This window comes from Caretta caretta, chromosome 6 (genome assembly GCF_965140235.1).
Source record: "Caretta caretta isolate rCarCar2 chromosome 6, rCarCar1.hap1, whole genome shotgun sequence".
Lineage (NCBI taxonomy): Eukaryota > Metazoa > Chordata > Testudines > Cheloniidae > Caretta > Caretta caretta.
Window position 1 is genome coordinate 4,031,148 of NC_134211.1, and position 27,852 is coordinate 4,058,999.

Genomic DNA, 27,852 nt, shown 5'->3' on the forward strand with positions numbered 1-27,852 from the left:
ATAATTTCATGGAAAAAATAGTTGAAAGGAAAATCCAATTACCCATCAAAAGGCTTCTCAAGAAAAAAATTCAAGGAGCTTTCACAAGAAATTTTGAATCAAAGGAACAGAAAGTTAGATACAGGTGAAACATATAAATTATTTGCAGCTGTAGCTTATATCTGCTCAGTCATTCATGGTTTCAGAATCACATCATTGTCCTGGTCCCAATAGGTCGAATGTAAAACCTGTAAGACATGTAAGAGTACTCCAGATTATCGAGCATTTACAGCATGTCAATCACCATGGTATCCAATGTCCTTCCCTTGCTAGGTTACTCTCCTAACGGTAGGAAAAGTTCGTTCACTCATTTTTGCCTGATGGAGACCATAGGATGACCAGAGGAGCTCAGGAGGAGACCACAGCATGCTCTGGACTTCTGCAGGTCACAAACTATCCCTCTTCATGCATATTATCTGCACACAGAGCTCAGCACTAACATGCTAAATAAATCTAAGAGTCAACGAGAAATAGTCATGCTCTCACCACAAATATTAATACATTTTTGATAAACGATAGAGAGTCGCGTCTCTTTTCAGCCGGTGCAGCCCTGCATGTCCCAATTTCCCCTCACTCCCCATCTCACTCCACTGCTCCCTCACCTACTCCCTACTCCTCCCAAGGCCACCACCCATCTTACAAGTGCATCCTCTCCAGGGTCCAGGCACCTAATTAGGCACATTGCCCTTCACTGCCTCGTGCGTGGTCACCCAGGCACACACCTGAAAGGGAACTGTGGAAATGACCCTTCTGAATGGAATCACTATTATAAAAATGGCGTGTTGGACAATGGTGGTGCAAGTTTTGACAGATGAGAGGAAGAGCTTGATTTTTATGGTTTCACTCGCAAAGAGTAGCCTTCACCTTTCTAGGCAAATGCCTTTTATTTCACAGGAAAAGAGCAATTCAAGAATGACAAATAGTAAAGTCCCAGTGAAAGAGGGGACAATTTAATTTCTGTGCCCATCCATGCTGGGATCTCTTCAATGCATGGCCAGGGATTTCATCTTGTGAAATGACCCAGTTTTAACACTAACAGCTCCTATGCATTGCAAATATCCATTCTCTTCCTACAGGTCTCAGGACTTGGTTTTTTTTTCTGAAATAGAGATGAGTCCTTCCTGCACAATCTCCTGCATGGATATGTTGCTAGTGGCAGCCTCTTGTCCCTGCCCAGCAACCTGGTGAAGCTAGGGAAGGGAGAATGTGCATCCTCCCCTGCCTTATAGTGACATCACATGGGCAACACTGGACCTTCTACATTCCTCAACTTGTGCCTCCTGAGGATGCTCAGGGCTTCTCTGCACTGTGCCTAGGTCTGCTGGATATGGATAGACTTGCTTAAAGAGGTAACCATAACATGGACACTACCCATTAGACCACATCCCCTGCTGCTGTCAATGGATGCCTCTCCCTGGGAGTCATTGGGCCAGATTCACAGGTGGTGTAAATCACCATTGTGCTGTGGTTTTTTGGAGGTGGGAGGGGTGGGAGTGAAGAGTTTCATGGCGATAGAATAAATTGACATTCCCACAGACTTTAAAGGGTGTTACTGTGCAATCTAGGGGTTGTTCCCATGGAATTTGTTCTGATTGTGCTGCTGATTACATAGGGCTATGGGTGTGGCTACACCTGTTTGGTATGCTTCACAGACAGGAGTCCTCTCACATTCTATGTCTCATATGTTCGAATAGCTGACTTTTTTGTCTTGTATTTGAGAGAGTGTAACTTGTGGTGGGGGTGGAATTGTTTGTGTGGATTTTTTGTTTTTTTGTTTTTTGTTTTTTGCTTTTTAAAGTATGCCTTATAATGTATCATTTGAAAACTCATAATTTGCTGATCATTATTGTCCTGATAAAATACATATGGCAACATTGTATGCAAATTATAAGATTACATTGTATGGTGTTTTCTGAAAACATCCACTCAATGTGCAGCGGTAGTCAAAGAAGTGAACAAACTGTTGGGAATCATTATGAAAGGGATAGATAATAAGACAGAAACTATAATATTGCCTGTATACAATATCTTGAATACTGCCACATCTTGAATACTGCATGCAGATGTGGTCGCCCCATCTCTAAAGAGATGAATTGGAAAAGGTTCAGAAAAGGGCAACAAAAATGATTAGGGCTATGGAACAGCTTCTTTATGAGGAGAGATGAATAAGACTGGGACTTTCTAGCTTGGAAAATAAATGACTAAGGGGAGGATATGATAGAGGTCTACCAAATCATGACTGGTGGAGAGAAAGTAGATAAGGAAGTGTTATTTACTCCTTCTCATAACACAAGAACTAAGGGCCACAAAATTAAATGAATAGGCAGTAGGTTTACAACAACCACAAAGAAGTATTTTTTCACACAATGCACAGCCAACCTGAGAAATCCTTGCCAGAGAATATTGTGAAGGCTAAGACTATAACAGGGTTCAAAAAAGAACTAGATACATTATGGAGGATAGGTCCATCAATGGCTATTAGCGAGGCTGGGCAGGGATGGTGTCCCTAGCCTCTCTTTGCCAGAAGCTGGGAATGAGCGACAGGGGATGGATCACTTGATGATTACCTGTTCTGTTCATTCCCTCTGGGGCACCTGGCATTGGCCACTCTCAGAAGACAGGACACTGGTCTAGATGGACCTTTGCTCCGACTCAGTATGGCCATTCTTATGTTCTTATGTTCTTATTAATATGTTTCATACTGAGGTTGGCAAACAGGTCTATCTTTAACAAAGAAATGTGTGCTCTTCTTAATTTTATATTTAAGCAGTAAACAGAGTTATCGAGCAGGAATTGAAACCAAAGAAGCTCAAAAAGATGAGGAAAAAGCAGCAAGGAATCATTCTTGCACGAGGACATTTTATTTCCTGGTAACGAGGTGGAAATGTTTCTCAAAAGAGAGATAGGACTTTAAAAAGAAGTGGCAGACATTCCTATGCACCTCTTTCTCTCTCTCTCTCTCTCTCTGCCTGTTTATTCACTGCATGTGAAGGGATACAGGAAGCAGCCATTGGACTGGGGCAAGGGTCCTGACCTAAGAAGTTTGGTCAGTAAGACTGCTGAAAGCATGTGGGGACAAAACCTTTGCTTTGAATTGCACATTGTTTGTTAAGTTAGGCACAAGTTGCATTTTAGCTTTATTTTTCTTGTAACCATGTCTGACTTCTATGCCTCATTATTTGTGCTCACTGAAGTTTAGTGACTACACAGATAGGTTTTATTTTATTGTTTTATCTAATCCTGTGTGTTTAAACTGAAGTGTCTGGGAAACTTGCATTCCTTAAGGCGTCCTTCACATGCTCCTCCATGTTCCTCAGGCTGTAGATGAGGGGGTTCACCATGGGGATCTCCAGCGTGTAAAATGCTGAAACCATTTTGTCTGTGTCCATGGAATAGCTGGAGGTGGGGCGTAAATACATGAAGAGGAGGGTGCCGTGAAACATGACCACTGAGGTCAAGTGGAAAGTGCAGGAGGAAAAGGCTTTGCGCCGGCCCTTGGCGAAGTAGATCTGCAGGATGGTAGAGATGATATAGACATAGAAGAGGAGGACAGTCACAAGGCTGCTCATGATAATGCAGCACATGAAAGCAAACATCACAATCTCATTGATGCGGGTGTCAGAGCAGGAGAGCACCAGCAGCGGGGGGATGACACAGAAGAAATGTTTGATGATGTTGGAGCTCCAAAGTGACAGCTGAAATGTACAACATGTGTGTATCATTGAATCCACCAACCCCACAGTGTACGCTCCAGCCACCAGCTGTTTACAAAGCTGCCTGGACATCACATGCCATTTGTAATGTACCTTCACAAAGGAATCCCTCGAATAGCTAAAAAGTCAGTATTAGAGACTACGAGAGGCATCCTCCGTGCAGTTGTGAGACACACATACACACCGAATGTAAAGGAGAAGACAGCATTGCTGTATAGAATGAGGGGCTGAGTCATCATTCTCTTACAAACAGGTTTTACGCCACTGTTACTCAATTGCCATGTGAGGACAAGATTGTCTAGTGGATTGGGCACTTGCTGCGCACTCTGAATTTTGAGGCTCAGTTCCCGGCTCAGCTGCAAACATCCGAGGTCATATAAGGATAGATATATCTCTCTGAGCCTCAGCTTGTCATCTGTAAAACGGGGATAATACAGCCAGGGATGTTGTCAGGATACAAACATTAAAGATTGTAAGGTGATGGGAGGTACTGTGGTGATGAGGCCAGACAAGGACCTGAAAACATTCATGAACCTTCACAGCACCCTTATAAGGCAGGCAAGAATGATTACCCCCATTCTGAGGTGGGTCAGGTGAGGCAGAAAGAGTTTAGGGCTCTGTCATAAATATAAAGGGAAGGGTAAACCCCTTTAAAATCCCTCCTGGCCAGAGGAAAAATCCTCTCATCTGTAAAGGGTTAAGAAGCTAAGGGTAACCTCTCTGGCACTTGACCAAAATGACCAATGAGGAGACAAGATACTTTCAAAAGCTGGGAGAAGGGAGAAAAACAAAGGGTCTGTGTCTGTCTGGGTGATGCTTTTGCCGGAGACAGAACAGGAATGGAGTCTTAGAACTTAGTAAGTAATCTCACTAGATATGTGTTAGATTATGATTTCTTTAAATGGCTGAGAAAATAGCTGTGCTGAATAGAATGACTATTCCTGTCTGTGTGTCTTTTTTGTAACTTAAGGTTTTGCCTAGAGGGATTCTCTATGTTTTGAATCTAATTACCCTGTGTATTTACCATCCTGATTTTACAGAGATGATTCTATTTTACTTCTATTAAAAGTCTTCTTGTAAGGAAACTGAATGCTTTTTCTTTGTTTTAAGATCCAAGGGTTTGGGTCTGTGGTCACCTATGCAAATTGGTGAGGATTTTTACCAAACCTTCCCCAGGAAGTGGGCTGCAAGGGTTGGGAGGATTTTGGGAGGAAAGACGTTTCCACACTACATTTTTTCAGGTACCCAGATAAAGTTTGGTGGTGGCAGTGGAAGTCCAAGGGTAAAATAGCTTGTACTTTGGGGAAGTTTTAACCTAAGCTGGTAGAAGTAAGCTTAGGAGGTTTTCATGCAGGTCCTGACATCTGTACCCTAGAGTTCAGAGTGGGGAAGGAACCTTGACAGGCCCACTCTTCCATAGCTGTCCAAGAGAGACTCATAATTAGCAGATGCCTTTGAAAATGCTGCCTCCGGTTATTCAGAATGCAAAGAGGCAAATATGTTTTATATGTGATGAGGGATTATTTTATTACACACAAATCCATTCATTCTTAAATAGATGTGATAGATATATCAATAGACAGATGTCAGCAGCAAATCAGCAAAGTGAAAATAACACTGATAATATTGTCCCTTTAGATAGATAGATAGATAGATAGATAGATAGATAGATGATACTTCACTCCAGGGTTCACAGATAATTCCACTATCTATCTATCTATCTACCTACTTTTACTGCAGGTGTCAGCAAACACCAGAGCACTTTATGAGTTCTTTAACATTGTGCATCTTGGTGTTAAAGGGCGAAGGGAGTGGACTGTCCAAACACTCAGCATTGTTGATCTTAGCCTCAGGAAGCAAAGGGTCTTGAAGTTGAAAGGCTCCGTAACCCTTTCTACTCATAATTAGGGGCATGCACAGGCATTTAAATGTAACTATTTTGGGGGGGACACTTTAAATACTGACCCCCCCCACTCCCCCATTCCTCCAGGCCCTGCTGCCTCCCCCACCCCTTTAGCTCCCGTTGCCTCCCTGGGATCCCCACCCATCCTCCCAGCATCCCGCTGCCTCCACCCCCAATTGTCCCGGGCTCCGGACACTTACTGGTGGCTGCGGGCGAGAAAGGGACAGGGCTCCCTGGGCCCCCCCTAGCAGAACTCTGCCGCCAGCCCGGCTTCCCTGTTCTGGGTGCCATCTAGTGGGGCTCAGCGGGAGTGCGAGCTGGAGTGCCGTTCCCAGGCACATCTCCAGCCATGGTCAGCCCGACTTCCACCCTGGCAGAAAGGGGGTAAGAGCGGGGAGAGGAGGGAATCTAGGGGCGGGGGCCAGTGTAGAAGCTGCAGGCAGTGGCAGAGATTCTGGGGGGGGCATGTGTCCCACATTGTGCACGCCCCTTCTTATCATCATCGCTTCACACCATGACCGAGACACAAAATTTATCTAGAAGAGGGTGAAACTTTCCATGAATAGTTTTAGACATGTTTTTTTTTTTTTTTTTACCAGGAATCAGGCACCATGTTGGAGAAGGAGATGGTAAAGTGGTCAGGAGCGACTTTTGAAACTGGGAGAGGGCACCAACAGGAAACTGTGGGGGCTTGTGTGGGCCACTGTGAAAAAAGGGCACCTGACCCAGTTTGTCCCTCCCACACGTTGCCGCTGAAAGTCTTGGTATTGAAATGATTCAATCAACCCAAAATGAATATTTCTTTGGCCGACGTTTTGAATTCACCAATATTTTTGGTGGTTTTTCAGTTTGGGTGAAGCGGAAATTTTTTTTTTTCTTCAGCAAACTGAAAAATTAGTTCCGGGTCCAGAGCTATCCACGTCCCATTCACCATGCCCTGAGCTATAACGTTCCCTGAATCCCTGCTCTTCAGAGTCTAGAATATTTTCCAGGAGACCTAAAAGCAAGAACTCACAGTAAACATGGTGATGGGGTGTAAATATGTTGTGTGGGGTATGACTTTTTTCCTGTTTATTTCACTTTTACAAAAAATGCCATCCCGCCTCCCCACCCCCAGATGCCATTTTGCTATTCATTTCACTGTCCCAGAGGTTTTGGAGGGGTAGCCGGGTTAGTCTGTATCAGTAAAAACAACGAGGAGTCCTTGTTGCACCTTCGAGACTAACAAATTTATTTGGGCATAAGCTTTTGTGGGCTATAACCCACTTCATCAGAGGCATGCAGTGGAAAATACAGTAGGCAGGTATAATTATACAGCACATGAAAAGATGGGAGTTGCCTTACCGAGTGCGGTGGTCAGTGCCAATGAGGCCAATTCAATTAGGGTGGATGTGGCCCATTCCCAACAGTTATTTACAAGTTGACAAGAAGGGGTGAATATCAACAGAGGGAAAATTACTTTTTGTGGTGCTAAAGAGGCCAATTCAATCAAGGTGGATGTAGCCCAGCCCCAGCAGTTGACAAGAAGCTGTGAGTATCAACAGAGGGAAAATTATGGTTTGTAGTGACCCAGCCACTCCCAGTCTTTATTCAGGCCTAATTTGATGGTGTCAAGTTTACAAAATAATTCCAGTTCTAGAGTTTCTCGCTGAAGTCTGTTTTTGACGATTTTTTCTTGAAGAATGGCCACTTTTAAGTCTGTTATTGAGTGTCCAGGGAGATTGAAGTGCTCTCCTACTGGTTTTTGAATGTTACAATTCTTGATGTCTGATTTGTGTCCATTTGTTCTTTTGCATAGAGACTGTCCGGTTTGGCCAATGTACATGGCAGAGAGGCATTGCTGGCAGTGTCCACAAACAGTGCACTTTATAATGAAACTTTACATTTGTTCTTCCGTGTGTTGTTGTTCTCTTAACCTAAAAGAAAGGCCATTCTGACTGAAAGCCTCTTTCCATGCTTGGTGCATGGACAACAAGCCAGGTGACAATCTCTACAACTGATTTGGACCGCACAGAACACATGAAGGACAGCAGAGAACCAGCACGGTGTGTGAACTTCCCTTTGGTTCAGCCACAGAAATCCTGCACTCCACACTCGCCACTGTCTAATGAAACCAACTCCATGTCAAAGGAGAGGGAGATGGATTAGGTGCCCTATTTCTCTCCCAACACAGACAATTGCGTACTTGCAAAGCACATCACATATATTTGTATATTTATACTTGTAACCCTAACAACCCCTCAGTGCCCACTGGCAAAGAGTCCAATGTCATGATAAGCAACTCCTCTCAGCCCTGACAAACTCACTACACCTAACGCGTTGATGTGATGGTATTTCTCTATAAAGAACATCGGGTAAGGAATCAAATGAAAACTGATATCATACCGGTCTTCATACTCATTGTGTGATATAACAATTAGAAAGCTATGGATATGTACTAACAATATGCTCAAATGATGAAACCAGGCAGGGATGGTAAACAAGTTTCTCCAAGACAAAGAAATGTCAGTTTGCCTTGTGACCCTGACAGACCACATGCCAGCTCATGCCAAAGCTGAACGAAGACAACTACAAAGCTGGAAACAGTCTGGCTCCCCTATGTCTTTGTATTGTTAAAATAGGCATGAGAATTATAGGACTGTGTTTAGAGTTTAGAGGTTATGAAATGCTTGTAAGTTTCTGCCAGCATTCATCTCACTTATAGTGCCTCTATCCCATGTCTGTTATTAGGTTATATTTAAGTGCTTGTAACAGGAAATCACCAGCCAGGAGAAAATCATGAACAAGTGTGAGATACCAGTTTCTAACATGCATCAGAGGGGTAGCCATGTTAGTCTGTATTCACAAAAATGACAAAGAGTCCGGTGGCACCTTAAAGACTAACAGATGTATTAGGTTTCAGAGTAGCAGCTGTGTTAGTCTGTATCTGCAAAAAGAAAAGGAGGACTTGTCGCACATTAGAGACTAATAAATTATTAGTCTCAAAGGTGCCACAAGTCCTCCTTTTCTTTTTGCAGATTTATTAGGGTAAGCTTATCCCTTAATAAATCTGTTAGTTTTTAAGGTGCCACCGGACTCCTGGTTTCTAACAGGAGATGTTATCTTCTGTCCAACAAAAGAGACCCATCAACACCCGCAAACCACCGTGGAACATCAGAGCACAACAGACTTCATTGACGGCTCCCTCCCGCCCCCGGAAGAGGAGATGTGCAAGTGATTTGCTCCCAACAGCTCCACTTGCAACTAGAAGCAGAATAATCATTAAAAATAAATCAATAAAAAACCCCTAAAAAGGAAGAACTGTCTTTTCTTCTGCTTGGACTCTGAGGGGCAAAGATTAGGAAGCATAAGATCCCCAGTGCTTGGCCTGGTTTAGCCCTGAAAGATACATGCAGCTTGCTTATTACAGATGCTTCTTGTACCTTTTGAAACCTGATTAACTCATCTGGGTGTGTGTTTACCAGATGTAATCTTGTAAAGAACTCTCATTTCTTTTTTCCTAGTTCATAAATCTTTAGATACTTTCTTATAGGATTAACTACAAGTGTCTTCAGTGTGAGATCGAAGGTGCAATTGACCTGGGCTAAGCCACTGGACTTTTAGGACTAAGAGAAATATTAAGATTGCTGAGCTCTTCGGTGTAAGAAACCATCTATCACAAAGGTAACCTTACATGGGTGGCAAGATAGATAAAGTACCCGAGGAGACTGTCTGTGATTCCATGTTAAGGCTGTTGTAATGGCCATGGAGTTTACACTTGCAAATTGGTCGGTGAAATCTAAGACTAGAACTCACAGCTAATTTGGGGTTTGTGCCCTGGTTGTTAACAGGCTGCCCTTGGGTTGGTATTTACACTTTTCAGCCATTCCCAGACATCTTGACATATCGGTCTGCCTAGGTCTCCAATGTAAATGGAACAGGGTAGGCCAGAGACAATGGGAATTATATTTGCATTTGAAGTCAACTGGAAAAGCCCATTAACAACAGGGTGAGAAAACCAGCTAGACAGCAAGGCATCCACACACCCGCAGGGCAGAGGAACTCTGGAGGTACAAGAATACATTTCAAAGGTATACGGGACTATAAGAAGAAGGGGAAAAGACATTTTGTGCTTCATCACTGAGGGGGACAAAGAGGTCCATGAACAGCGGATCCCCAGCCATGTAGGTTGGTACCACTGAGGAGGTGCCTTTAAGTGAGAAACAGTCTCAGGGCAGGTCTACGCTCCGGGGAAAAGTCAAGCCTAGCTACGCAAATTGAGTTATGTTAGAAGCGTGACTCAAGTTGAAAGTAGTTTAGATCTGCTTACCATGTGGTCCACACCAGTCTGGGTCGAAGGGAGAAACTCCCCCGTCAACTCCCCTTACTCTTCTCGTTCTGATGGAGTACCAGGAGTCTACGGGAGTGCGTTTGGCGTGGATCAATCGCTGCAGCGTTGACCCACCTAGTAGTGGAGATAAGCCCTCAGATAAGGATTGCAGCCTGTTGAGTTTTAGTCAGGAGAAAATGCATTGTACTTTTTCTTTCATTTGGAACCATTTTCTGTTTCTATTATCTTTGCTTAAACCTCTGCTCATTTTTAGTAAAGGTATTCTTGGTTTGACTCTCAGTTCATCTCAGTGTAATATATTAAAGCGTGAATCCTCAGCTGATCTAGCAGGCTGGGGTGTATACTATCTCTCTGAAGACAGGGGACTCAGTCATTTCGGTGACAGCCCAGGGATAGGGGCTGGATACTGCCGGGGAACACGTTTCAAGGAGCTTTCAGGATTGGAGTGCAACTGAGGTGACCTGTGATTCAAAGTAAAGGCTGGCTGAGCTTTGGAGGAGAATGGTTGGAGGGCGGGGATGGAGGAGGGTCAACAAGCTGGCTAGTCCGAGAGCTGACAAAAATAATTTAGCCCCTGCAAGTCGCTTGCTCACTGATACATGGGAGAGACAGGGTGACTCACAATCCTGAATTCCCCCAGAAAGCGTCACAACCTTCTTGAACCTTTCTGGGGCTGCCAGACATTGTTGGAACACAATAAAAGAAAAAAAAACAATCCAAATAAAGCTCAGTGATAACCTGCATGATGAGGAATGAGATTGCAGTGGAGCGGGAACTGAGTTCTCCTGCTTCCACCTCCCAATCAGTAACACAGTATGGAGTAAACAGGCTCAAGAGAAAGTGAGCAATTTGTGCATCACTTTCCAGTGGGCATCTTTCACCTCCTTGTTCCTCAGGCTGTAGATCAAGGGGTTCAGCATGGGGATCACCGCCGTGTAGAACACAGAGGCTATTTTGTCAGTGTCCAGGGAGTAACTGGTGGAGGGTCGGAAATACATGAAGAGGAGGGAGCCATGGAACATGGCCACGGCCGTCAGGTGGGAGGTGCAGGTGGAGAAGGCTTTGCGCCTGCCCTCGGCGGAGCGGATCCGCAGGATGGTGATGATGATATATGCGTAGGAGAGGAGAATGATCACAATGCTGCTCACGACCAAGCAGCCAGTCGAGACAAACATCACAATCTCATTGACGCGTGTGTCGGAACAGGAGAGCGACAATACCGGAGGAACATCACAGAGGAAATGATTGATGGCATTGGAGCTGCAGAATGATAAACGAAAAGTAAAAACGGTGTGTACCATTGAGTCCAGCAAGCCCACGGCATACACCCCAGCCACCAGCTGATGACAGAGCCATCGGGACATGGTGACTGTATAGAGCAGCGGGTTACAGATGGCCACATAACGGTCGTATGCCATCACAGCCAGCAGGAGGCAATCTACATGACCAAAAGTACCAAAGAGATACATTTGCACAGCGCAGGCATTGTACGAAATCCTTTTACTCTCGGCTAAGAAGTTCAGCAGCATCCTAGGGGAAATTATGGAGGAATAGCACAGATCAGAGAAAGACAAATTACCGAGGAAAAAGTACATGGGGGTGTGGAGACGGGAGTCAATCTTGATTAACACGATCATCCCCAGATTCCCTACCAAGGTGACAATGTAGATCACTAGGAACAACACAAAGAGAGGGACCTGAAGCTCCGGACGATCTGTCAGTCCTGAGAGAAGGAACTCGGTCACCGTTGAGTGATTTCCCTTTTTCATCTCCTCCGAACCAAGACCAGGGAGCTGCAGTGACGTGGGCAGGCAGGTGGCTCAGGAATTCTATCCCCTCCCTAGAAGGAGAGGAAGGGAAGAAATTATGGAGGTTAGTTTCTTAGGGGACTCCCCTGCTGAATCAAGAAAAGGCCTTAGTCCACAGAGCCAGATGTTCAGAGCCGATCATTCCAGTTATCTGAAAAAATGGACACACAGCCGAAATGTAAGAACCAGTGGGTTAACTATGCCCCACACATGGGCATTGCTGTTCCTACACACAGCAGCGAACAGTGACTTCTGACTATTGCACTGAAATAGTCGGGCTGAAAACAAGGGGTGAGAGTTTGTGCCAAGTGGCGCTCTTCCCAATTCATACAAGGTGGGCTCTGCCATTTCAGTTCTGGGTTACTTAGTGTGATCATTAAGCCTGTTCAGGAAAATGAAAATGGTTTGCATTACTTGGTATGAAATCCCAGAGTCATAACATAATGCACACACTACACCACCCCCGCCCCCGGCACCTGTAACCTGCTGCTTTCTCCAAAAGATGAGGGTTTTTTCCTTTAGCACAAGGCATGGAACATGATGCTTTGGCTTCCAAAGATCTTGGTTCAATCCCGGGTGATGACCACAGTGTCTGAATTTGTATGTAAGCATAATTCAGTCCAACTGCATGGACCTGCAGAAGACAGAGAGATATATCTTTGCTTCCCCCCTCAAGAGAAGCTGCTACACGGGAGAATTCAGGAGGTTTTACACTGTTCTTGGTGACCTGGGGGACCTGATCCCTGAAGCAATCGGGTTCACCAAGGTGCACAACACACAATTAAAACACACTGGGTCGGCCAAAGCTACTCCAAAGTAACTCGTACACTGGGGGTTTAATCTGTTGCACTCTTTGCTCCTTTTGTTATTAAACAGTCCCATGTCTGCACAGTTACCCAGGGCAGAGCTAGGGGTACGTTTCATTCTGATGCTTTCACTGTGCGCTGAGGGACGAGTGGCGTGGGTGTGATGACTATCATGGGCGTGGGGAGGAAAGGAGATTGAGGGAGAAAATGGGATGTCAATGAAGTTACCCCAGGGGAAGATCTCCAGGTCTCCAAATCCCTTCTTGTCTTACAAAATGACGTTGTCATCCTTCTTCCAACCCCATGATTCTAATTACAGCAAACACACCTAGGAATCGGTCTGCTATCCCACGCTGACCCCCATGCACCCTGATGAATAACAATATTAACCAGCAACAGCTCCTTTTTTTTATTTTTTATTCTCCCTTCTCTCCCCTCCCTTTCACATCTCCCCATCTCTTTCCCCTAAGTCTTTCCATGGTGACTTTCTCCTCGCGTGATTTCCATTCTCCCTGCCCCCTCTCTCAGGGCTAGATTGTCACAGTCCTTTCTCAGCAAGGGAGAATAAGGCCTTTCCCCTTGCCCCTTGCTCAATGATGCTCAAATCATGGATTCTGGCCATGATGGAAATGGCAGGGGCTGCTCACCCAATAGACCCCTCTGGAAGCAAGCAGGTAGGGGAGAACACAAGGAGTGGGAGGAACCTCCCCCACTAAGCATGACAGAAACTGTGATTGTTTCTAATATCCAATCTAAACCTCCCCCACTGCAGCTTGAGACCATTACTCCTCGTTCTGTCATCTGCTACCATTGAGAACAGTCTAGAGCCATCCTCTTTGGATTGGATATTAGGAAAAACTTTTTCCTAAGAGGGTGGTGAAACACTGGAATGCGTTACCTAGGGAGGTGGTAGAATCTCCTTCCTTAGAGGTTTTTAAGGTCAGGCTTGACAAAGCCCTGGCTGGGATGATTTAACTGGGAATTGGTCCTGCTTCGAGCAGGGGGTTGGACTAGATGACCTTCTGGGGTCCCTTCCAACCCTTATATTCTATGATTCTATGATTCTATGATTCTGGTCTCCTTGGGTGGTGTAGCTACCCACTGACCCATACTCGGGGTAAATTGTAAGCTTAAAATCTAGAATTGCATCTCCTTCCATTCATCCCCTTTCCCATCTTCCTACTCCTCTCTCTTTCTCTAACTTGTCCATCTTCAGTGTTCTCCTCTCAGCTCCTTCACCCTGCCCCCCTCTCCTCTTCTGCCTCTGGTTCTCAGCCACTCCCACCTCCTCCTGTAGCTCTCGCTCATCAGTGTCAGTGCCCTTTGGGATAGGGAATCTCTCTTGTCCAATAACATAAGTGTCTTCGAATCATAGAAGATTAGGGTTGGAAGAGACCTCAGGAAGTCATCCAGTCCAATCCCCTGCTCAAAGCAGGACCAACCCCAACTAAATCATCCTATCCCAGCCACGGCTTTGTCAAGCTGGGCCTTAAAAACCTCTAAGGGTGGAGATTCCACCACCTCCCGAGGGAACCCATTTCAGTGCTTCCCCACCCTCCTAATCAAACAGAGTTTCCTAACATCCAGCCTAGACCTCCCCCACGGCAACTTGAGGCCATTGCTTCTTGTTCTGTTATCTGCCACCACTGAGAACAGCCAAGCTCCATCCTCTTTGGAAACCCCTTCAGGTAATTGAAGGCTGCTATCAAATCCCCGCTCATTCTTCTCTTCTGCATACTAAATAACCCCAGTTCCCTCAACCTCTCCTTTTAAGTCAAGAGCTTTAGTCTTGTGACATGACTCAGTTACAACACCATCAGCTCAAGAGCACGACAAAGTTGAATTATCTTCCTATAGAGCCCACAACTTGGTTATTTCTGTCGTACAGATGGGCCTTTACTGAACAATCACTGCCATGCAGAATGTCCTTGCAGCAGCCCCCTGTCCCTGGTCAAGCTAAGGAAGACAGAATGTGCATTCTTGATTTAGTTGGTGTTGGTCCCGTTTTGAGTAGGGGATCGGAATAAATGACCTCCTGAGGTCTCTTCCAACCTTAACATTCTATGATTCTAGGATGATCCCCTGCCTTATAGTGATGTCACACAGGAGAGCAAGGCTCTGTCAGAACCTAGATTCATAGATTTTCAGGCCAGATGGGACCTTTGTGATCATCTAGTCTGACTACCTGTACAACGTAGGCCAGAGAACTGCCCCCAAATCATTCCGAGAGCTGATTTTTTTTAGAAAAACCACCAATCTTGATTTAAAAATTGTCCTTGATGGAGAATCCACCGCGACCCTTGGTAAATTGTTCCAGTGGTTACTTACCTTCACTCTTAAAATGGGTGCCTTATTTTCAGTCTGAATTTGCTAATGGTGCAGCATGTCTTCAGAGAAGTCCTGTTATGGTGAATGAATGTCTCACGGTGGAAAGAGAAATAAGTCCCTCAACCACTTATGAATGTGAGGTGTGGGGTGAGGGTGGAATTGGGGAAAGCTCTGTCTCTTGTACTCTCAGAAAGACAGGCACCCTCCTTTCCACTGTGGGATGTTACCTTGCACTTCATATGATTTTCCAGGATGATCCAAATCCTTCCCCCCTTTCCGGCCCCCATGCACCAGGCTGGTAGCACAAAGGGGGCACAAAGCCAACCCAGTCACCAAGTTGAGAAGTCCCCTGCCATGGGTGAGTTGCTGGGTAACATAGAGTAGGGGTAGCCATATCTACACCATTAGCTCTAGCCGGTTGCCAGTTTAGGGGTGGGGCCAGAGAAAAGGGGGTGTGGACAGAGTGGCCTTGTGCTCTGTTGAGCTTTGCCCAGCACACTACAGCCTCATCCCAAAACAACAGTATTTAAATACACAAACCAACCAGCCCTCATGGGATGATATTCATTATTCTGGCAAAGAGCAAGAATTCTATTCAGTTTTACATCTTTCCCTCTAGGTGGCGATAGCACCACTAGGGATCCCCAGCTGTTGAGGGGCTGTCGATCCACTGTGACTCAGTGCAGCTCCGAGGCTGCCCTAAGTTGTAATGGGAGGGCTGAACTGAGCCATAGGCCGGCCCCAGGATTGGAGGCCACCAAGGTGCCCGGCTAAAGCCGTATTCATTTAGCAGATGTAAGAAAAAATAGCATTAAACAATGGCCCTGCCCGATACCAGTCAGCTCTGTGTTCTTGGGGAACCGGGGTGCAGTATCCAGCCTGTCTGACTCATGAGGGACACTCTCTCCCACCAGCCTCTGCTTGAACCAAAACCGATCAGAAGAAAGACTTACACGAAGCAATAAAAGGCAGTGGGAGACACACCTAAACCCCTCCTGACAAGGGGGACAGGATTAAGGCAACTCCCCTAGCCTCATCTGCATCAAAGACGGGACAGGGAGGCATCTCCATTAGCACACGGAATGCAGAACAGAGATTCCAAGGTAAGAACCGCACTGAGCTCTGGGACCAGAACAGCAGGAAGCAATGCATCATGGGGGAATCTCTGCTCCAGGTGTTAATCAACCTACGCCTGCACACACCCAGCTTAGCAGTTATCACACCAGTTCTAGTAATGAATCCTTGATTGATATCCAAAATACTAGAGCTGCCTAATTGCATTGTGAACTCCCTGGAAGGACCCCCCATAGCCAGGAATGATCACTTCCTATTGTCTAGCCTAAAGAAAACCCTGGAGTCATCAGCATGAGCTTCAAATTAAGCATGTCTGCTTGCAGCATTGGGTCCTTAGCGAGCTACAATGGGGAGTACGTAGAAAATCACCAGCCAGTCATAACACCATCTACGAGCAGTGGATGGAAGTGATGAATCAATGCCACCAAAGAATTGCAGCTCTTTGCTAGGCTGGACTAAGGGGCTTGCTATGTGGAAGCCTGCCACAGAGCACAGTGGTAAAGAGCGCATCCAGGTCCAGCTAGCTGATTGGGACCTCACTCACAATGGTGACACAGGAAGAAGAACATTAGAGTGGAGGGAGAGGTCCATCTTGACAGGTGTTTGTCTAACCTCTTATTGCATCCCTTGTTACTCCTTTGACTTCACAGGAGTTGCTCCTGACCTAGAGCAGGATAAGGGATATCCAAATGAGGCTGTACAGTGGGGTCTGCCTGAGAAAGCTTGACTCGTGGATCTTATCTGCACTAGGAAATTTACGACCTGCCAGATGCAATGCACGCTCTAATGAGACTGGGCACATCTACACTGCAAATCAAGTCTGAGATGCCCAAGGGTTTCCACTGCATTTTGTGTAATTAAACACTCTGGTAATGATTTTCAAATTAGATCATTTGGATGTCTCCCTTTTGGGGTATGGAACATGAGATGCCCTCACAGTGGCTGGGAGAGTGGTCAAGCATATTCTGAAAATCAGCCCCTTTATCACAGAATCATAGAATCATAGAATATCAGGGTTGGAAGGGACCTCAGGAGGTCATCTAGTCCAACCCCCTGCTCAAAGCAGGACCGATCCCCAATTAAATCATCCCAGCCAGGGCTTTGCCAAGCCTGACCTTAAAAACTTCTAAGGAAGGAGATTCCACCACCTCCCTAGGTAACGCATTCCAGTGTTTCACCACCCTCCTAGTGAAAAAGTTTTTCCTAATATCCAACCTAAATCTCCCCCACTGCAACTTGAGACCATTACTCCTTCTTCTGTCATCTGCTACCACTGAGAACAGTCTAGAGCCATCCTCTTTGGAACCCCCTTTCAGGTAGTTGAAAGCAGCTATCAAATCCCCCCTCCTTCTTCTCTTCTGCAGACTAAACATCCCCAGTTCCCTCAGCCTCTCCTCATAACTCATGTGTTCCAGTCCCCTAATCATTTTTGTTGCCCTCCGCTGGACTCTTTCCAGTTTTTCTACATCCTTCTTGTAGCGTGGGGCCCAAAACTGGACACAGTACTGCAGATGAGGCCTCACCAATGTTGAATAGAGGGGAACGATCATGTCCCTCGATCTGCTGGCAATGCCCCTACTTATACATCCCAAAATGCCATTGGCCTTCTTAGCAACAAGGGCACACTGTTGACTCATATCCAGCTTCTTGTCCACTGTAATCTCTAGGTCCTTTTCTGCAGAACTGCTACTGAGCCATTCGGTCCCTAGTCTGTAGCGGTGCATTGGATTCTTCCTTCCTAAGTGCAGGACTCTGCATTTGTCCTTGTTGAACCTCATCAGATTTCTTTTGGCCCAATCCTCCAATTTGTCTAGATCCCTCTGGATCCTATCCCTACCCTCCAGCGTATCTCCCTCTCCTCCCAGTTTAGTGTCATCTGCAAACTTGCTGAGGGTGCAATCCACACCATTCTCAAGATCATTTATGAAGATATTGAACAAAACCGGCCCCAGGACCGACCCTTGGGGCACTCCACTTGATATTGGCTGCCAACTAGACATGGAGTCATTGATCACTACCCGTTGAGCCCGACAATCTAGCCAGCTTTCTATCCACCTTATAGTCCATTCATCCAGCCCATACTTCTTTAACTTGCTGGCAAGAATACTGTGGGAGACCGTGTCAAAAGCTTTGCTAAAGTCTAGGAACAACATGTCCACTGCTTTCCCTTCATCCACAGAGCCAGTTATCTCGTCATAGAAGGCAATTAGATTAGTCAGGCATGACTTGCCCTTGGTGAATCCATGCTGACTGTTCCTGATCACTTTCCTCTCCTCTAAGTGCTTCAGAATTGATTCCTTGAGGACCTGCTCCATGATTTTCCAGGGATCGAGGTGAGGCTGACTGGCCTGTAGTTCCCAGGATCCTCCTCAAGCTGTCTCAAGCTGAGCACCCCAACAATTTAAGGCACAAGGCACTCTTTACAGTCTTGGTCTCCACGCCGGGCAGTGTATGTCGTGATTTCAGATGGGCTGCAATCCCCCCTAGGAATAACAAGGTCTATAACAATACTGCAAAGTATTAGCAGGGTTGAAGGTGCTATCACCACCTAGTGGGAAAAATGTAAAACTGAACATAATTCTTGCTGTATTATCCTGTTCGGGTGGGGTTTGTTTGCTTGCCTGCAGAAGTACTGTTGTTGTGGTCTGAGCCTTCATGCAAACACATAATTCTGTGCCGCACATCCAGCAAAGGAAAGGCCTTGTTCTCTCTTAAGAAGCTGAGCAACATCTTGGGAACGATGGCGGAAGAGTAGCAGAGGTCACAGAAGGACAAGTGACTGAGGAAGAAGTACATGGGGGTGTGAAGCTGGGGCTCGATCTTGCTTTTCACCCCACTTTTTACCCCACTTTCATGGGAAAAAACTCCCACTTCTTCAGATGCATAAGAAGTGGGATTTTTTACCCACGAAAGCTTATGCCCAAATAAAATCTGCAAGTCTTTAAGGTGCCACCAGACTCCCCCTTAGTTAATATGAAATGACAAGTCCGAAAAACAGATATTGTGTCTGCTTTAGAGGCTACATTATAGGAATGTCACACCTAACTTAAGACCCTTTGAACATTTTTTCTTGTACAATTTTCCCTGGATTTCTTTAATGTGGCAATAGTAGGAGGGTGTTGGCCAGACATGGAGGACAGAGATGTGCCCTGACTTCTTCTATGATGTCTGAAGATATGGATGGATCAGGGTTGTTAGTGACGTAGGAAATTGAAAGAACAGAGTGAGGGGCAGAAGAGGGGCTAATTGTCTGTATTGGGGAGCCCGTCTCTGCCCTTCGTTTCTCCATCACAACCCAAATTTCTGGAGCACAGGAGCCTGTGTACCTCTCCATCTACTTTGTGTTTCTTGCTCATTGACTGGGAGCTCTCTGGCCCCACCCCTCATTCCTGCTCCCATTTCCCTGAGGCCAGAAAGAGATGGCTGAAGCATTGCTTTAGCACAGCTCCAAATCTGTGTTCATGGCTTGGTTGGGAGAGTATGATCTAGGCTACATCATGACCCTTATAGTTCTTCTGGTGAGGTCTCTATTGTTAGAGAAACATAAAGACTTGACCTAAATTGGTACTAATCACAGAGGTCCTGTCTAGAATGATTATTCAAAGGCCAATATCTGTTGTGCGTGAACAGCCATTAGTTGTCTTCAGTTAAGACCTGATCCAGTGTCTGGATTTTTGCTCCAGATGATATTGTGACAACTGTGACACAGGGCCAGGCCTGTGACAAAACCGGAGCAATGAGATTTCACCCAGTATTAGTTCTCAAAGATACCCTGGCTGCACTAGATGATTAGAGTTGGGAGGAAATGCCTGGTGACATGGCCACTGCTGCTTACATTCCAGGATGCCGCTTGTATTCCACCCCATGTTCAGTGTGGGACCCCCACTGGTGTGGAAGAGGAACCCAGAAACTTTGGGAAGTCTAGCAGAACCACTGGTGCTGGGACTTCCTGCTTCGCGCTCCAGCCCCTTGACGCCATTCAGAGTGAAAGTGTAGCCCACGGGGCAATGTGCATATCTGACCTTCCTAGGTGCCAACGTGTCTCTTTAGTTCAAGCTGTACCAGCTTCTGCCTTTACTTATGGAGATCCCTGATTAAACTCATCATGTGTCAGTCCAGATGTAAGCGGTCACAAAAGCAGGATTGGAACCAGGTGGTCAAGGATATAGACTGTATTTTTCCTTCATATATCTTTACAATCTCTGTACGTGGGGAGCAGGAAATAAGGCTAGATACCCTCTCTTCTACTTACACAGTATTCCACATATTTCTCCATTATGAGAGATGAGTGACGTTAACCACTCCTACGGCAACAAGATGGTGGGTCCCAAAAGCTCAATTGTGACCATAGCACACAAGAGAAGCCAGGCGACATGATCAAACAGTGACAGTGATCCTTGGGAAATTTGCCCTTTTTTGCCAAGTGAATCATTCGTGAATGCAACCCTGATTTTTTTTGACTATATTTGGTAATTCTGAAGAATACATTCAAATGTTCAGATGGGTAATTTTCACTTCTGGTTTCAGAGGGGCAGCTGTGTTAGTCTGTAGCAGCAAAAACAGCAAGGAGTCCTCGTGGCACCTTAGAGACTAACAAAGTTATTTTGGCATAATCACAAACTATTCACTTGGACTCTTCTGTCGTTGTATTGAGTGTAAGAGGTTGATGGCCTGACGATCCCTTCCCAGGGGCAGGCTTAGGTAAAGTCCCGCTGTCCCAGTCATGACTGCAACCAATGCCCCTTATACCCCATTTCCAGACAAAAGCCAGGTGAACTAAGGGAGGAACCTATCCACATAACATCTCAGAGACCTAGCTCACCAGCTGCTGCTGTACTTGGACTTCACAGATCGGGGAAGTCATTTCCCCAGATCCAGGGTGTCCAATCAGCTAAGGACCTGACTGAGCCATCCTACTCAATTGTCATTTGTAGCCCCCAAAATGTATCCCCCACTGCCTGGGGTTGCCAATTCCTGACCACGCTTTGCACCAAGGCTCACAAACTGACCTGCCCATAATGACCACCCTAGAAAGCCCAACCTTGGTGTCCCCCTCTCTGAAAAGCTGTAGATCATCGGCGTTGCTCTTCTATTCATCCATTGCTGACGCCGTCCACCCCATTCCTGTCCCTGGCCCAGCCATCTGGTTAGCCCTCCCTCCTAGCACAGCGTCCCCTGGGATTGAAAGGTGCTGCAATTGCACAACCTGTTTCCGTGGGGGCAGAAGAAATAACAGCAACTCCGGCAACACCAGGCCGGCAGCAGAAGCAGTAATCTGCCGAGCTTCCAAAACTCCCATTGCTCAGCCCTGCATTAACTCCTCTAGTGTATTCCCATAGGACTTGCCCAAGACTGTTACAATCTGTTGGCTCTTCAGGCGCACGTGTGTAATGAGTTAGTGAGGTCTCAGTACAGTTCCTGACTGGGCAGGTGTCAGCTAAGCAAAAGCCACCATCACAACTCGCACCAGGTGTCCCCCCCCGAATTCTGGGGGCTGAATTCCCCAGTCCGATAGCAGCTGTCAGGGGTGGGTTCTTGCATAGTCATGGCTGAGACACATTTTGGGGGAATTTTTTTTGTCTGCGTTTTGGGCACCTGGTCTCATAATAACTGTGGAACATTCACTCTCCAGCTCTGTCAGTCCAACCCCTCTCTCGAGCCTCGATACATTTTAAATACAGAACAACCATCAAAACATGAATGGAAAATGGAAAACATGTTCCTCAAAGGGGAGAGTTTAATTGGACTGAGCCAGTGCTAGGGTCCCAGTCAAATGCCCACTGAAATCGATAGGAAGATTCCTATTAACGTCAATGGGTGTAAGGCCAGATTTTTAAGGATATTTAAAATTAATGTGACTTAGGCACCTAAGTACCTTTCAAAATCTGGCCCCTTTGTGCTTTAATTTCTTTGTAAGAAAAGAAAAAGGAAAGGAAAACAAACTCTCAGAAATAGGGCTTATCGGTGGAAGGAGCAAAGACTACAGTCCTAGTGGAAGACTAATTATATTTCAGCAAATTCTTCTATTTAGTGCAAGATGAAGGATGCATTAGAGATTCACAGGACAGACCGACAGCTGGGATGGTTACATTGGCTTCATTGTCAAAGCTTTCTGAGATTTTTTGTTTTGTTTTTTTTTTATTTCTGCTACTTTAACTTGCTCCTGAATAAAAGTCCTTCAGGGGCAATCAGCTTAAGAACCTACAGAGAAGCCTGGTTCCTACAGGGCTATTTAAAGTGTGGCATTGGCCACACTCAGTAAAGAGTTTGTTGCCAGATGATGTTTAAACCTCATCCCCAGGCCGGAAATGAGACCCATTCTTAGGGTCCCTCTATGCAATCCAGAAGTCACTAATGATGTGCCTAAGGATCTCGGGAGGGTATTTAATCCTGTCAGCACTGAGTTAAATGTTCATACCAAGGCCCTTCTGAGCTCAGAATGGACCAATGGCTGTTTCTGTCCTTGCTGGCAGACCTTGATCTAAGCGAGTAGCTTCCTTCCCTATCTCTCTGTCCAGTTCTCTCTCTTCTTCGGGCAGTCGTTGATCTCCTTGGGAGGAAGTTTAAGGAGAAATAATTAAAGTAAGTTATGTGAAAACCACAGAATCATAGAATCATAGAATATCAGATTGGAAGGTACCTCAGGAGGTCATCTAGTCCAGCCCCCTGCTCAAATCAGGACTAATCCCCAACTAAATCATCCCAGCCTGGGCTTTGTCAAGCCTGACCTTAAAAACCTCTAAGGAAGGAGATTCCCCCAGCTCTCTAGGTAACCCATTCCAGTGCTTCACCACCCTCCTAGTGAAAAAGTTGTTCCTAATATCCAACCTAAACCTCCCCCACTGCAACTTGAGACCATTACTCCTTGTTGTGTCATCTGCTACCACTGAGAACAGTCTAGAGCCACCCTCTTTGAAACCCCCTTTCAGATAGTTGAAAGCAGCTATCAAATCCCTCCTCATTCTTACTAAACAATCCCAGTTCCCTCAGCCTCTTCTCATAAGTCATATGTTCCGGTCCCCTAATCATTTTTGATGCCCTCCACTGGACACTTTCCAATTTTTCCACATCCTTCTCATAATGTGGGGCCCAAAACTGGATATGGTACTCCAGATGAGGCCTCACCAATGTCGAATAGAGGGGAATGATCATGTCCCTCGATCTGCTGGCAATGCCCATACTTATGCAGCCCAAAATGCCATTAACCTTCTTGCCAACAAGGGCACACTGTTGACTCATATCCAGCTTCTCATCCACTGTAATCCTTAGGTCCTTTTCTGCAGAAAATTCATGCACCTGGGGTCCAAACTCTGATTCCAGCAGCATTTGCAAAGCAATTCAATTTTATATAGCATCAGCCGAGTTCTAGGTGGCAAACATTTGAGGTTTATTTCGCTAAAAACTCAACTTATATTTGCTGCTGTGACTTATTAAAAAGTTGCATGACACCGGGACCCCCTTAAAACCAACTTTTAATTATACTCAAGGGAACCCACTCTAAGAATTGTTTACAGATTTCGTGGAGAGTCTTTGATCATAGTTACAAGCAGTGAGAACAGGAAACAAAATCATTTGTTTCTGGAACTAATGTCCTGTCACTTTAAAAGTTAATAGGACCAAATCCAGAGCTGGTATAAGTTGACATGGCTGTCTAGACTCCAAACACCAGCTGGGGATCTGGATCACTGATTAACTTCAACAGAGATATGCTGTTTTATACCTGCTGGGGACTTGCCCAGTGCTTGATTCCTCTGGACAGCACTACAGGTGTTCGCCAAGGTAACGGCTCACTAAGCACTATGGTCACAATAACTAGGAGTTCAAAATACACAAACACTTGATGTCACTGGGTTATTAGTATTTTGAACCCAAATCTGCAGCCAGCACTCAAGGGTTTAGGCTTTTTACAGGCTCTGACTGATACTCAAGACAGTAATTCTCCGGAACATTGTCCAGGAGCTGGTGAGCAAAGCAAGCCAAGAGAAGTGAGAGAGAGCAGACTCTCATGCCCAGCCACGTGTCAGGGAGTAAGGAAGACCCCATTTCACCCACCCATCCCTCTCCCATTTACCAACCATCCAGAGAGATGGGGAGAGGAAGGGGATTCAGCCATGACTTCCAAGAGGTAGTTAGGGAAAGAGGATAGTGAGGAATGATGAAGGAAATGGGGGAACAGTAGCTGCAACCTCTCGGCTACCTCCACAGCAATCGCTCCCCCCGCACCCGCCGCCCACCCCCCACCCATACACACCCATGAAATTCCGTGTATAGTTTCTCCCAAGTTACAGATTGGGCCTGGTGTGCTCCCTACTAGTTCCCCTGAAGACTGTATTTTATCTCAACTTCCTCAAGAGCTATGTAAAGATTCATCTCCAAAGGGGACTTTAATAAATAGCTGAGAAGGTGATATTACCACCTGTCCCATATATTCCATTCAATTTCCTGAGGTTGTCTGGTTTCTGCTTGCCCTGGCTCCTGGGGGTGAGGTCCAGTTAAATAGCCTCAAGTTTGTTTTGGGTATTGAAAACCAGTATCATGGTGTGATGACATGTTACCTTTATGTTGAGTCAACAAGTCTTTTACCAAGCTGTTCTTATGACACAATGACATCACATGCTGATGTGACCTCACAATGCACTATCAGGACTTCTGGGACATGACTCTTTTTTTACTGTGGGGCAAATTCCAAGAGGCGGGAACCACAAGTGGAGGAGGTGATAAGCTAGGAGGCCCTTTCCCACCCATCTCAAACCATTCCAAGTCTACATTAACCAAATACCATTGCCTTCTACCAATTGTTTCGCTGGGTGAATGAAATAACCTAGTCATCACAATACAGCTCCTTGCTCCTTGGCCTATTCGTGTTAGCCTTGTCCATGAGAGACAAGCACAAGGGTGCAAAAGTTCAGGGTTGCTCCTTCTCCGGAGATTGTTAGCCATGGTATCCAAGTGGGGTAGCTCTCTTGGGTGGCCTTGATGGCTCATAGTCTAAAAAGATGATCTTTCTGCCCGGGTATGAGATGGGAGCATAGGGAGGGACCATATACATTTGTTTTAGAGGAGTCTCGTATTCTCACAACTGGAGATATGCTCTGCCTTGTGTGTTCTGAATTTCTGGTGGTCACACTCCGAGAGTTTGCAGGAATCTGTTGATTGTGAGGAGAAATATTCATGTCTCAAATGGAATGTTGCTTCCTTAGGAGGGTAAGTAGTGTCATTGTAATTAGTGGAGACAAATCTCAACAGAACGAGCATCTCATCACCAGGATTGTTGTTCTTTTTGTTGGATCGTGGTGTTCAAATGAGGGTGGAGTTGTTCATTATGGGTCACGCGTCAGATTTCAAATGTCTTAACCATTGCCACTCACAAACATTCTCTTTTCAGATAGGTCGAAAGAACCCCATTCCATGACTCTCTCCAAAATAGCTCTAATTCCAGAGAGACCCATATTGCACAACCATCTGTGGGCAGCTTAAATAAAATGTATGGCACTGACATGACATAAATGGCATTGTACTTAAATGCAAAGCTAGATGGTTTGGAATGCTGCATGCTACTCCTAAGATGCAATAAGCTTTGTTTCTCCCTCGCTCATAATGCTAATTGTTTGCAAAGGAACATAGCAAAACAAGGACAGATGAAAGCTCAAAGGGATTCACACAGTTTTATACTATTTTATAGATATACATTTTCATTTAACAGATCCTCAGAGTTTGCACAGTATTACAGCATTGCCTAGTGGCCTGAACTGAAACTGGGACTCCATGTGCTTGGTGCTGTACAAACATAAGTAAGAGACGGTCCCTGCCCTGAAGAGGCTACAGTCTCAAATGGCAAAAACATGGGAGGGAAGCACAGGTTCAAAGAAAGTAAGTGACTCACCCAAATTCATAATGTAACAGAACCGAGACCCGTGATTTCAGAGCCGCAGTCCAGGGCTATCGCTGGGTCATAATGCTCCAGTGCTCCTGGGACTATGATAACGATAATCAATAATCTAACTGACAGGAGGTATAAAATTGAACAAAGAACTGGAAAAGCTTCCACTTTTCACTGAGCCTTAAATGTTGCAAGCGTTCACATTGAACTAGAATAGCAATAGGAGGATTCAGAGAAAATCACTGGGAATTTTCACAGAAAAAACGAAAACCCCCGATATTAAACTCTCTTTTCTCTAAAATTCCTGCTGAACAGCATTACTATGCAGAACTCCCATCATTCTACACATCGCATTTTCCCTTTCACCCCAATGTCACTTTTCTGCTCCCTAATTTTCTCATGGCTTTTTTCACCTCCTTATTGCGTAGGGTGTAGATCAAGGGATTCAGAAAGGGGATGACAATGGTGTAGAACACCGCGACCATCTTATCCACCGAGAAGGTGGTGGAAGGTCTTAAATACATGAAGATACATGGCCCAAAAAATATAATCACTACAGCAATATGGGAGGCACAAGTGGAAATAGCTTTGCGACGACCTTCAGTGGAGCGAGTTCTCAAGGAGACTAAGATGATGACATAGGACACAACCAGCACAACAAAAGAGGTCAGGGAAATCAACCCCGTATTCGCAAGGGTCATGATGCCAACAAGATAAGTGTCAGTGCAGGCCAGTTTCAGCAAAGGGTGCACATCACAGAAATAGTGGTCAATCTCATTGGGCCCACAGAAGGGTAACTGGATGGTCAGGACAGTCTGAACCATGGAATGCACAAAGCCGCCCACCCATGAAGCCATCACAAGGGAGCCACAAACACATCCAGTCATGATGGTTGTGTAATGGAGGGGTTTGCAGATCGCAATGTAACGATCATACGCCATCACTGTGAGGACGAAGATTTCAGTGCACCCAAAGAAATGGGCCACAAACAGCTGGGCTATGCAGCCATCAAAGGAGATGGTTTTCCTCTCCACAAAGAAGTCTGCAATCAGTTTTGGGGCTGTGACAGAGGAAAGGCACATGTCTACAAAGGACAGATAGCTGAGGAAGAAATACATGGGAGACTTCAGATACTGGCTGCTCTTTACAGTGACAATGATGAGAAGATTTCCCAGCAAAGTAGCGATATAGAGGAGTAAAAAGAATATAAAACACACTGGCCATAACTTCTCATTGTGGCAAAGTCCCAAAAGGATGAATTCAGTCACATTGTGTGTGGGCTCCATGTACTCAGTTTAAATGATGGGTATATGCAATACCGCTAATCCACCTGCCATGACACAAGACAAAGATAGGAAGAATCAACACATATTGACCAGTGATGAGGTGAATATCAAGATGCATTGACTGAAGTGGTAGACTTTGTCCAAAAATAAAAATGAACAATATGTAACACAAGGAACTAGAGGAAATTGGCTTGCGTTCCATATTGCCATGAACAGTATATACTCAAAATAATTAGAGTGGAAAATCTGAAGATGATTCATTCTAGTCTTCCCCTACAATGAATCATCAAAGGCTTTAATTGTAAGTGAAAAACTGAACCTTAACTATGCTTTGCAATCAGCTCTTCCATGATACAAATTCTATTTTATTCTTATTGCATTGTTAAACACCTTCAGAAGTCCCATTTTTCAACCAAGGACATCTCTTACCTTTGAATGTGAGCACATAAATGCTCACAAAAGTATTGATTTCTACATGCAAACATGAAACTGAGTTACCAAGTTAAGTAACCAAGGATTGAAAACTGGTCTCTGATTATTTTCATCACAAAATTATTTCACAAAATTTACATTTAGTTGAAAAGGCATTTTCATTGAAAAAAAAATGATTTCAGTGAAGAATTTTGACCAGCTTTACACAAACTCCAATTGAAACAAGGATTGAAACAATAATTTATCAGCAGGA

At 45.2% G+C, this 27,852-nt stretch overlaps 2 protein-coding genes across 2 annotated transcripts; both read right to left on the reverse strand.

Annotated features, from left to right (window-relative positions):
* Positions 1-10,815: 10,815 nt before the first annotated feature.
* LOC125638121 (olfactory receptor 5G9-like) lies at positions 10,816-11,757 on the reverse strand. The gene has a single exon (XM_048853434.2). The coding sequence runs from the start codon at positions 11,752-11,754 to the stop codon at positions 10,816-10,818; it is 939 nt and encodes a 312-aa protein (XP_048709391.2). The 5' UTR covers positions 11,755-11,757.
* Positions 11,758-26,243: 14,486 nt separating this feature from the next.
* LOC142072289 (olfactory receptor 4S2-like) lies at positions 26,244-27,167 on the reverse strand. Its single transcript, XM_075128985.1, has one exon. It carries the CDS (start codon positions 27,165-27,167, stop codon positions 26,244-26,246), a length of 924 nt encoding a protein of 307 aa, XP_074985086.1.
* Positions 27,168-27,852: the final 685 nt, after the last annotated feature.